Source organism: Cupressus sempervirens, chromosome 4 (genome assembly GCF_028749045.1).
Source record: "Cupressus sempervirens isolate cs-2001-9-10 chromosome 4, ASM2874904v1, whole genome shotgun sequence".
Taxonomy (NCBI): Eukaryota; Viridiplantae; Streptophyta; class Pinopsida; order Cupressales; family Cupressaceae; genus Cupressus; species Cupressus sempervirens.
This window is the reverse complement of record NC_143121.1, coordinates 540,404,794-540,417,058: the sequence shown is the minus strand read 5'-3', so window position 1 is coordinate 540,417,058 and position 12,265 is coordinate 540,404,794. Positions and strand designations below refer to the sequence as shown.

The window sequence follows — 12,265 nt, the reverse complement described above, 5'->3', positions numbered from 1 at the left end:
ACTGATGGACTGTTTTTCCACACCAGTGGACTGTACTCTCTCAGTGGCGGATTGTTCTCCCACACTGGCGGTCTGCACTCCCACACTGGCAGTTTCAACAACTGCGAACCTTGGTGAAGAAGGATCTTCTGAAGTTGTCCCCTGCGGAAGTGTATCCTGGACAAAGAGTTCACTCCACGCTCGTGCTCCCTCGACACTTCGAGCCGTGCGAGTCGATGCTCTTCCATCTGGATTCTCTTCCCTCGGCAAACACAAATTCAAAAACTCTTCCCGTGCTTCTTCCACCAATTCCACCCGCTGTCGAGTCTCTTCCAACAATTCTTTCGCGCTCCTGTTTCCGTCGGCAATCTTCTGGAATCTCCTTCGGCGTTCGGCTTGCTGTGCTAGAGTTAAATTTTCTTGCACAGTACGGATTCCATCTTTTCCGTTGACCTTATTTCGATCCTTGTTAAGTTGATTTGGCATTAATCTTCATTCCTCCCACCTTCCAGGTTCATAGGGCAACTTCGCCAAATGTTTACCGCATAGATTAATTAAGTAATGCACACAGATAATGAACAGGAACAACAACAACAATATTCCTTTATTTGCATATGCCAAAAGATTACATAATGCTTCATAAGATGATTTACAAGACGGGATATAAATACTACCCCCCCGAACCTTCTTGAAGGGGTCCGTTAGCTACATAACAATACTAATCTACTTCCCGCGGAACCTTCCCGAAGGGGTCCGTCAGCTACATGACAATTACCGACGACATCAACCCGTCGGCTACACAACAATTACTAACGACACCAACCCCTCGGCTATAATATTTACCGACGGCAATACATTATAGCCTTCTCAAAAGATTTTGCTATAGTGACTAGATTAGTTCAATGATAACAATTAGCCCATGCATTAAAAGTGATATATCTGATTTTTAAGAAAATTTCAAAATCATTGCTGTTGCAACTATTAAGAAACATCAATAGGTGTTTTATTTTATTTTTATTGACATCATTGGTTGTTGCAGAGAGGAAATGATGCGGCACATTCTCCTGTTGCATATGCATATTTAATTGTGGAACTTGATTCAACAACTCTGTTCATTGATCCATCAAAGATCACTCCTGAAGTCACAGTTCATCTCAGAAACTCCAACGTGACAGTAAAGCCTTATGAAAGTCTTCTTTTAGAAGTAGAAAGGTACTGTTTCTAGATTTGTTGTTTTCTTTTCCTTTCATGCAATTGTAAAAAGTTTACATGTAGATAGAAATAAACTGATCAGTTATTGCTGTTAAGAATTGAATCTTCTACAATATTTCAACAAATCACTTCCCTTTGTTTCATTTTCTAGCAAGGAGTTTAGAGTTCTGGTTAAGTTTGATTTCAGAAATCTCTGCACCATTACAGTTAAAAAATTAGATTGTGTACAGGTACCCACCTTTTTTGTTTCTTGGAATGATCGCACACACAGATATATATATATATATATATATATGTTTCTTGGAATGATCGCACACACAGATATATATATATATATGAAAAAGTCGAAATTGTAATTAACATTAGACCAGAGACTTAAAAGAATTAGATTGGGTACAGGTACCCACCTTTATTGTTTTTTTGGAATAATCACAAATATATATATGAAAAAGTCAGAACAGTAGTTAACATTAGACTTCATAGCGTGAGAAGACTGGTTTTAGGTCTCTGTCAAGGCTGCTTGCTTTAGCTGATCACCAAGGTCACCAGTCATTCACATTCCAATATAGAGTTTTAGTTGCGCCTGGTACAAAGTAAAAGCCTTTCTGTTTCATTAAGCATTTCTGTTTAATGGTTGATTGCTTTAATTTGGATCCAATGTGGTCTTGCAGCCTTCTTTCAACTGATTAGTTGAGGTGAAGGATGTCATGGAAGGTCAGCTTGATCTCTTGCTGCCTGATGATGACATTGAACCTTATAAAATGACCACAATACTTTGTGGTGCTGCTTGGAGCATTGGAGTAGTAAAAGTACACCTGAGGCAGGAAAGAAATTTCCTATCATGTGCTTATTAGAAGAAAGCAACTTTTTTGAATGTGATAATTGCTGGTGGGCACTTGAGTCTACAAGCAGTCTAAGACTTCAAACTTTCAATGATCTTAAGCAGGAAGTCCTCTTCGAATGATCTCTTAGTTGAGAACTGTGTAGATTGGTACATGGACTATATGAAAGCTCCCCTTACAATGGACAACTAGATCACAGACAAATGCTCCATAAGTATTGTCACCCCTCTACTAATTTCTTTGTCTTACCTTCTAGGGGGCAGGAGAAAGTTTTCAGAGAAAAGACAAGTTAAGTATTTAATTACTGATTTCTAGATCCCTGGAAATGGGTTGAACCTAGAGCTTGTCATGTCCCTTTTTTGACCCTAGTAATTTTGACTTGCCAATAGCCTATTCCCTGGGTGCCCATAAGCCTAGTAGAGCTTGTTAGGGGACATAGTGTCTTGTGGAGATCTCTAGCAAATGATTTCAGTGTATTTGAGGTAGACCTTTTATTTTTAGCATATTACTATTTATACTATTCTCTATTTCTGATAACTGGTTATGGTTCAGTTTCCCCTTAGCTATAGAGTGCATTTTCTTTAGTTTAAGAACTTGGTGAATTTGCTAGGGTTGGGAGATAATATTTTATCATTTTTCTTACGTGTTTTAATAAAGTGACTTTATAACTTAACTGAAACAAAGTGTTCACAAATGGCCCCTTGGGCCACAACTAGGCAAGTGAACAATTTTGTCTTAAAGTCATAAAATGGGCCCTAGAGGTCGACACCAAGACTAAGGAGGAGAAAACAATATTAAAATATTTTAATATTATTCTTGAGACAATCAGAAGTGGATCTGGGGTCAGTGATATAAAAGTTTAATTTTATTTGCCGAAGGGGGACGTCAACTTGAGGAGAGAAACATGAAATATAAAAAAGACAAGTGTTATTTTATTATTCACTAGTTTCCCTAATCTGCTGTAGCACTTATTTTTGTCATGTCCCCAAATTCTAATGTAATAATTAAATTAAATTAATTAATTAACTGGTTCCAAAATTTAAATAATATAACAAAAGGACCTTTAATTAATTAATATGGGGCCCAAGTTAATAATATTTGTATTTGTGGTTTCGATTAATTTAGTATATCTCGGACCCATTTTTATTTAATTGTTTTTGTAGGTATGGCCATCGGCTATCTTTGTAAACCCTCGGGAAGTTCGTCCAAAGGGTATTTAAGCACGGTATGTAGGTAGTAGTTGGTATGCGATTTGGTTTATTCTTCTTTGTACTATTAATTCCCATTGGGATTCTCCGTTGTTCGCCATTTCAAAGTGAAAGATCTTCCCTATTTGGCTCTTTCGGTTTCGGTGGGATTCAACCCTCACCGTATTCTGTTGTGTTTGACTTTGCTTTGGATCTGGCAAATTAGAGCATCATCGCTATTTGCAACTATAATATCTACTTGGTACCAAATTGATGTTTTGTGCGTATTCAATATTTGTTGTGTATCTCATTTGGCAGATTGAAGGTAATTATCAATCTTGGCATCCATTTGTACAACTTCCTTCATATTCTTCTCATTTTACACTACTCATCGTCATTGCCTTCATTGAACCCTCCACATAACTCCCTGTTGCATTCCATACGGTTGTCTCCTGCACCATACAACCTTTCTCCCCAACCGTATGACTCTACACTCTCGCCGTACAGTCTTCCCTTCCCAATCGTGCGACTGTATTTCTTGCATTGTACGAATCCATTCAAAACTCCGTAGGTCCACCCTTCATTACTACCAAATACCATATGACACCTTGTCACCTAACCACTGTACAACCTGCTTCTGTGTGGACATTCTTGCAACCGTATAGACTCTGTTTGAAGCTCTTTTGGGAAGACAGAAATCGTCGGGAACATTACAGTGGTATTAGAGCAATTGCTTTCGGGTTGAGATCCCCTTCAGATTGATTTCCCCTTCGGGTTGAGATTCCCTTTGGGCCGAGTTTCCCTTCGGATCAAGTTTCCCCTCGGAACCAGATCCCCTTCGGATTGATTTCCCCTTTGGGTCGAGATTTCCTTCGGACCAAGTTTCCCTTCGCATCGAGCTTCCTTTCAGACAGGGATTCCTTTTGGATCAAGATCCCCTCTGGGCCGATATTGCATTCGGGTTGAGATCACCTTCGGAACATTACAGTGGTATCAGAGCAATTGCCTTCGTGTCGAGATCCCCTTCAGATTGATTTCCCCTTCGGCTTGAGATTCTCTTAGGATCGAGTGTCCCTTTGGATCAAGTTTCCCCTCGGAACCAGATCCCTTTTGGATCGATTTCCCCTTTAGGTCAAGATTTCCTTAGGACCAAGTTTCCCTTCGGATCGAGATTCCCTTCGGACCAAGATTCCTTTTGGAACAAGATTCCCTTTTAGATGAAATCCCCTTCAGATCGATATTGCATTCAAGTCGAGATCACGCTCAGGCCGAGTTTGCCTTTGGAACATTACAGTGGTATCAGAGCTAGTGATTTTGCCAACCTGTTGGGAGAATGGAGAGTTTTGACTTGGATTACACTATTGCTCAGTTTCGAGACGATTGGAGGGCACATCTATTAGTCGAATACTCCAAGAATACTTTTGCGTGCCAACTATTGGATGGTCAAGTACAGGATGACAGATACAAGGTGGTTGATGAAATCATTTACCACAAAGACACAATCTACTTGGTACCTGAGTCCAAGATGAAGGAAATGATTCAAGAAGAAGGTACTTGCACAAATATCATTGAACCAATGCTTGGCGATCAACTTGATGGAAATTTGGGTTCTACCAATGACCCTTCGAATAAGCAAGCCCTATCGGTAGTTGTTCAGCCTCCTAGTGATGCGGATTCGTTCGAGGATTATTTGCAGAAGAAATCGTTACAGTTGTTTGATTATGAAGTCTATTCCCCAGTGGCAATCCTGATGGATTACGAATTTCACGTTTGGGATCATGGTGACTCAGGACACGACAATATGTATATCAGAGTGGCATAGCAAATGCTTAATGATAGTGTGGTGTAAGGGAGGTTTGATGACAATTCACTCATTTTGCCTACGTGTTTGGTTTGGGATCTTGGTGACTCAAGACATGACAATACTTATATCAGAGTGGTGTAGTAAAAGTTTGACAAGAATGTGGTGTTGCGGAGGTTTGATGTCATTTCACTTGTCTCGCCTGTGCGTTTGATTTGGGACCCTGAAGTTGTTGGTGTTTCATCTGATGACTGATTGTTTGAGGGCAAGCAATTTTTGGGCATCGAGGATTTGTCATATCCCCAAATTTTAATGTAATAATTAAATTAAATTAATTAATTAACTGGTCCTAGAATTTAAATAATATAACAAAAGGACCTTTAGTTAGTTACTTTAATTAATTAATATGGGGTCCAAGCTAATAATATTTGTATTTGTAGTTTCAATTGATTTAGTATATCTCAAACCCATTTTTATTTAATTGTTTCAACCTTCGAGAAGTTTCTCTGAAGGGTATTTAAGCACATGTAGGTAGTAGTTGGTATGCGATTTGGTTTATTCTTCTTTGTACTATGAATTCCTGTTGGGATTCTCTGTTGTTCGCTATTTCAGAAGTGAAAGATCTTCCCTACTTGGCTCTTCTGGTTTCGTTGGGATTCAACCCTCACCTTATTCCGTTGTGTTCTACTTTGCTTTGGATCTGGCAAATCGGAGCACCATCGTTATTTACAACTATAATATCGACTTGGTACCAAATTGATGTTTTGTGCTTATTCAATATTGGTTGTGTATTTCATTTGGCAGACTTAAGGTAATTATGAATCTTGGCATCCATTCATACACCATATTTTGCTTTCCGTACACTACCCATCGTCATTGCCTTCATCGTACCCTCCACATAACTCTGTTGCATTCCGTATGGTTGTCTCCTGCACTGTATGACCTCTCTCCCTAATCGTACGACTGTACACTCACGGTACGGTCTCCCCTTCACAATTGTATGGTTATATTTCTTGTACTGTATGGATCCATTCAAAACACTATACGGTCCACCCTTAATTGTTACCAAATACCGTACGACAACTTTTCACCTAGCCACTGTACGACCTCCTTCTGTGCGGATATTCTTTCAACCGAATGGACACCCTATGCAACTGTACAAACTCTGTTTGAAGCTGTTTTGGGAAGGCAGAAACCGTTGGGAACATTACAATGGTATTAGAGCAATTGCCTTCGGGTCTAGATCCCCTTCAGATTGATTTCCTGTTCGGGTTGAGATTTTCGTGGGACCGAGTTTCCCTTTGGATCAAGTTTTCCCTCGAAACCAGATCCCCTTTGGATTGATTTCCCCTTTAGGTTGAGATTCCCTTCGGACCAAGTTTCCCTTTAGATTGGGTTCCCCTTCGGATCGAGATTCCCTTTGGATTGAGATTCCTTTCGAATCAAGATCCTGACGAAATCCCCTTCGGGCCAATATTTTATTTAGGTCAAGATTGCCTTCAGAACATTTTAGTGGTATCGGAGCAATTGCCTTTGGGTCGAGATCTCCTTCGGATTGATTTCCCCTTCAGACCGAGTTTCCCTTCGGATCGAGTTTCCCTTTGGATCAATTTTCCCCTCAGAACCAGATTCCCTTCAGATCGATTTCTACTTCGGGTCAATATTCCCTTCTGATCAAGTTTCCCTTCGGATTGAGATTCCCTTTGGACCGAGATTCCTTTTGGATCAAAATCCCCTTCGCGACGAAATCCCCTTCAGGTTGATATTGCATTCTAGTCAAGATCACCCTCAAGTTGAGTTCGCCTTCGGAACATTACAGTGGTATTAGAGTAATTGCCTTCGGGTCAAAATCCCCTTAGGATTGATTTTCCCTTCGGGTCGAGATTCCCTTCGGATTGAGTTTTCCTTCAAATCAAGTTTCTGCTCACAACTAGATCCACTTTAGATCGATTTCCCTTTGGGTCTAGATTCCCTTCGGACCAAGTTTCCCTTTCGATCGAGTTCCCCTTCGGATAAAGTTCACCTTCGGATCGAGATTCCCTTTGGACTGAGATTCCTTTCGGATCAAGATCCCCTTTGGGACAAAATCCCCTTCGGGCCGATATTGCATTTGGGTTGAGATGGCCCTCAGGCCGAGTTCGCCTTCGAAACATTACAATTTTCCCATTGAGACTCTACAATAGACTTTTTGCTTTCATTCTTCATACACTGATTAATTTGAAGGCACATAAATGTTGCTGGAATAAGCTTGGAGTTATCTTGATTGTTGAGGACAAAATATCTCATTGTTTACCGTACAGGGTAAAAAGATACTTATTGCATGTAGTATAGTAAGATATAACATAGAACAAATACTTTATTCATATACGCAATATGCACTTCACTGCTTATAATATTATTAAGATGATTACAATGATGATCCAAAGTCCTTTCTGGACGGTGTACATTTACTTTTCCGAAGGGGTGACTCAACCGTCACGCACTCGTTCGGATACTATTCTATGCGTCGGCTACAATATAGAATCTATTGACAACATCATCCCCCCAAAAAGTAAAGTCGTCTCTGGATGACAATACAACAAAATTCAAAATAAACAACTAATTACATCAATGTATAGATACTAAGTAGAGGGATGTGTCCCTGGCGTAGTGGCCATCCGTGCCCTTAGTTCGTTCAGCTCCACCCATAGCTTGTAGACTTGCTCCTTCTGAACTTTCAATTTTGCTTCCGCCTCCATCTGAAGCTACAAAGTTGATTGCATCATCCTAACAATCTCTCCTAGCTCTTTCTCCTTCTCATCTGCTACTCTCTCCGTCTCTGCTGCTATTTGTTCCTTCTCCGCTGCCAATTTTTGTAGCTGACTCTGTCTATCTAACAAGGCTGCCCTCTTAGATTCCCAGGCCTGCCCTCTCTATGGCTAGCTTGGTAGTTGACTCCTCCCGAGCCCTCTTAGCTACTACTTGATTTGCCTGCCTCCTCTGAAGGGTGTAATATGCCTCCCTATATATTTCCACTTTCTTCTGAGTCAAAGCCTTTACTCGACTCTCCATACTAGGACCTCTTGTCATGGTCCAATCCTGTCGCATATTTGCAATCTCCACACTCAACCATCCTTGTTCTTCAAAACAGATTGTAAAGGTAGTGGGGCATCCTAATTTCATACAGGATACTATTCTCTCTAGCTCCTTTACTACCGAGTCTAAAGCATGCATCTCTGCAGAGGCCACTACCTAGTGAGTCCGAGTCGCTAGAGCTGCTACATTAGCGAAGAATGCCTCTCTCATCCCTGATTCTGGTGCTACTAGATGCTGCTGCACACCCATAGCCCTTTCTATTGCTTCTGCCATCCACTCAACAGTGTTATGTAGTAGTCCTTCATTTTGTGTCGGCTCCTCTACCTATGCTTGCAAAGGGTCTTCCTCCAAAATTATTTCTCTCAAAGGTGTATGCAAGTATGCCACTTGAGGCGTTGGGGTATGGTGGAACCGCGTACTCAAGTACGTGCTCAACTTCTAGGTTATGCTCTCTCTGTCTTGCTTAGGTGATGCTAACAATGCCTCATCCACCATAACCACTGCATCTGAACCCATCACGTCCAATTGGACATGCGTCGTCCTCAAACCCTTGCCTGTCGGTATCTCCATTACTCCTACCTCAGTGTCCATCTTTGTATCAGGTATAAGTTCCTTAGCCCTAGCCTCTGGTAAAGCCTCATGAGCAGGCTCCATTGTTACATTTGGAGCGGCTGTCTCCCTTGGTGGCGGATGTACCTTTGCTGGTGTCTCAGGAATAGCTCGTGTCTCCACGGTAGGCTGAATCACAGCTGAAGCCGACGTCATCACTACTGGCTGCCTGATCTGACCAAAACTTGGAATGCCATGTATACCAATAGGAGCCAAGTGTGCCATCATTGAAAGTGTAGGCTGTGGGAATCTTAACAGTGTAGTTGTAATTACTTCTACTTCCTCATCCTCTTCCTCTTCCTTGTCGGTCCCACTTTCCTTAGAAGAAGTATCCTCCCGACCACTGTCATTATTTCCACCGTCCGTTCTCGGTTGTTTCTGTCCGACTGTGTTCTTGGTGCCCAATGTATCTAGATGTCTCCATTGCATAATTGGGGGTTCACCTAGCGCAAGTGGTCCTGGTTTGGCCTCCAATGCATCGTTGGGAATCATTCTCGTTGTTGCCTCCAAGAATAGGTAGATGACATAATGCGGCATGTAGAATGTCTTGTGTTGTAATGTCATGAATTGATACATCCGTTCGACCAACAATGCAGCCCAGTCATACACCCTACCATGTAGAATCCCATTCATCATCACCATATGTGGAAAGGAAATGTCTAAGGCGCAGCTAGAGCCTGTGAGGCGGCTCTTCACAACATCCATCAGACAGCGCCAGTGACCTTCTTGCACAGTGGATTTCTTCAACCCTCTACCTCTCAATGTGTCTGTGAGAGCTTCTTGTTTCACCTGTGTTAGATCCTCACATACAAGCTGTATCAATTGTGTTTTTACTTCTCGGCTTAACTTTTTAGGTTTGCTATCTATCTTCCTTCCCCCTGTGCATGGCCAGGCATCCTAAATATCCGTGTGAAGTTGGCCGGTTTGAATGATACCACCAAGTTGCAATCAAGTTAAGCAAATGTACTGGTTTGAGAGAACCTATCATATGTTTCTATCATGATGCGTAGAAACCCTTCATAATCTCTAATATCGAATACAAACATTTGTATCACCCATTTGACCTGTGCCTTTCGAATGCTGGCCTTTACCGGATGGTTATCTGGTGTATCTTGCCACCACTTTCGGCATTCTGCTCCATTCAATCCTTCAAATGCCACATTCTGTGCTATGGGAATCTCCATCGCTGCTGACTCTGTTGGTTGCTTCAATTTCTTTTTGCTTGGTCTTATACTGGTTCCTCCTGCTACACAGACTCCGTATGGCAATGTCATCACATTCCTATTCATGGCTGTAGTTGTCGTTGAATCCTCCTCTAATTTCTTTTTCCAAGCTATCTTGCCTACTGAATGCATTGGTCACCTTTTTGTCATTTTGCTCGAATGTAACAAAATCCGTTAGGTCAGTAACTTCCTTCCGTACAATTTTATTTGAAAGTTTTCTTGTCTTTGGCATCCGTATGACCCTCACTTTATGCTTTGTGTACGACTTCTTCCTTGCCAGCTCTATCTGCTATACGGCTACGATCTTCTGTCCAGTGTCGTTGTATGGATGAATTAGTGTTCTCCCAGGTTAGGTACGACTGCTCCCCAATTTGACTTTACTAAGTCTATAACCCCTTATTGCAAGGCCGTACGACTTTATTTCTCCCTCTGTTGTTGTCTGCATGGCTTTATATTCCCTTTTTCCTTAGCCGTAAAGGTTTTAGCATGCCGTACGGTTTCCACTTCCTTCTTTATGAATGTTGTACGGTGACCAATTACCAATTCACTTGTAATGCTTTGTAATAGCCATACGGCAATTGTGTTTATACACTTTCCACTTGCCGTACAGTACCTTGCCAAGGCTATGCTATGAGGCCGTACGGTAGCTGGCTTGTCGTACGGTTTTTCCTTCCGTACTGCCATATAGTGATTTCCTCTGCTTTTTGTTGTACGTTCTTTACAACTGGTTGCCAAGCAGTGCTCCTTCCTAGTTACTTCTGTACGGTATGGTTTTCTTGTATGTTCGTATGGTCGTACGGTGTCTTCTCCAATTAAAAAACATACGGTGCCTTCCAAATGTTCACTGCTCTCTGAGATACTCTCTGTTTTCCACACGAGTGTTTATTGTCCAAATGAATGTTATCTTTCTTTGTGACATCTATTATAATCTCCTTCCTTTCTGATGGCCATATGATATCTATCCTACGGTGGTGGCTTTCTTTGTTTTCTTGCCATACAGTTCGGAGATGATTCTTTTGAGTAATGTTCTCTTGTTTCCTGACTAAGATCGTACTCTTTGAATCCATATTTCCTTATTACGCTTATCAACTTAAAAATAAAAGATTTCATTTTACACTTATTTTACATATATACATTAATATTATTTATTCTCAGTTGTTCGTCCATGGGGGCGTATTATTTCTTTCATGATAGATTTTCAACTTCACTGTGTTGGGCACTTCCTTTTCGTCTAGTGTCCATAATTTGATTACCCCATTATCACCAACTTCTCGTATCTTGTATCATCCCACCCATTTAACTTTGAACTTTCCTGGCCTGATCTCATTCCGTCCATTATACTTCAAAACTAATTGGCCTGTTTGAAATTTATTTAAATTTTAAATGCTTATCATGCCATGCCTTCCACCTGTTTTGTGTAACTTCTGTGGCCCATTGTGCCTGTAGTCGTCGCTCATCCGGTTTATTCAAGTTATACAATCTCTCCCTCAGGCTTTCCATGTCCCTCAATTTGTTCTCGATGGCAATCCTTAAACTTGGTACCATGAACTCCGATGGTACCATGGCCTCCTATCCGTACATCAGGTGAAACACTGTTTGGTTGTTACCTTATGTGAAGTGCGGTATGCCCATAATGCTGGTGGTAGCTTTTCTTCCCAATCTTCTCCCTCAACTGCACAAGATTTATAAATTACACCGACCAAGATCTTATTCGTGGCTTCGGCTTGTCTGTTGGCTCTTGGGTAGCACAGGCTCGATGTTGAATGATAAATTTTGAACTTGGTAGTGAGCAATCAGATGACATGATTGACAAAGTGTCCTCCCTGGTCGCTTGTCAACTGTAGTGGAATCCTGTACCTGGTGATGATTTGCTCATAGATAAATCTCGCTGTGTTCATCGCAGAGTTGTCCGGTAGTGCACGTGCCTCCACCCACTTGGTCAGGTATTCCGTTGTCACCATGATGTACCTGCACCTTCTAGTTTTGCTTACCTTCAGGGGTCCAACAAAGTCCAATCCTCATCTTTCGAAAAGCTCCTGCGTGTGCGAAGGATTCAGAGGCATAAAGTCTCTCTTTAATGGTTTTTCAGCTCGTTGACATGTGTCGCATGCAACAACCCACTCTCTGGCATCGTTGTACATGGTTGGCCACCATAACCTTGCCAAAAGTATCATTCACGTAGTTGTGTCTGGCTCCATGTGTCCTGTTGGTCCCTCATGTGCTTCCTTCAATACCTTTGGGATTTCCTCTTCCAGAATGCATCGCCTTAGAATCTGATCGGGTCCCATTTTGTACAGTAGCCCGTTGATCAACTGAAATGTTTGGCTCCTTAGCACC

At 41.4% G+C, this 12,265-nt stretch overlaps 1 protein-coding gene across 1 annotated transcript in view; it reads left to right on the top strand.

Moving 5' to 3' along the window:
* Positions 1-12,265, top strand: part of LOC149562327 (Metallopeptidase M24 family protein) — a 325,045-nt gene that overhangs the window by 101,606 nt on the left and 211,174 nt on the right. The window contains exon 5 of the mRNA XM_089825850.1: positions 1,019-1,191. Within this exon, the coding sequence (XP_089681976.1) occupies positions 1,019-1,191 (173 nt within the window). The remainder of the gene's footprint in view (positions 1-1,018; positions 1,192-12,265) is intronic.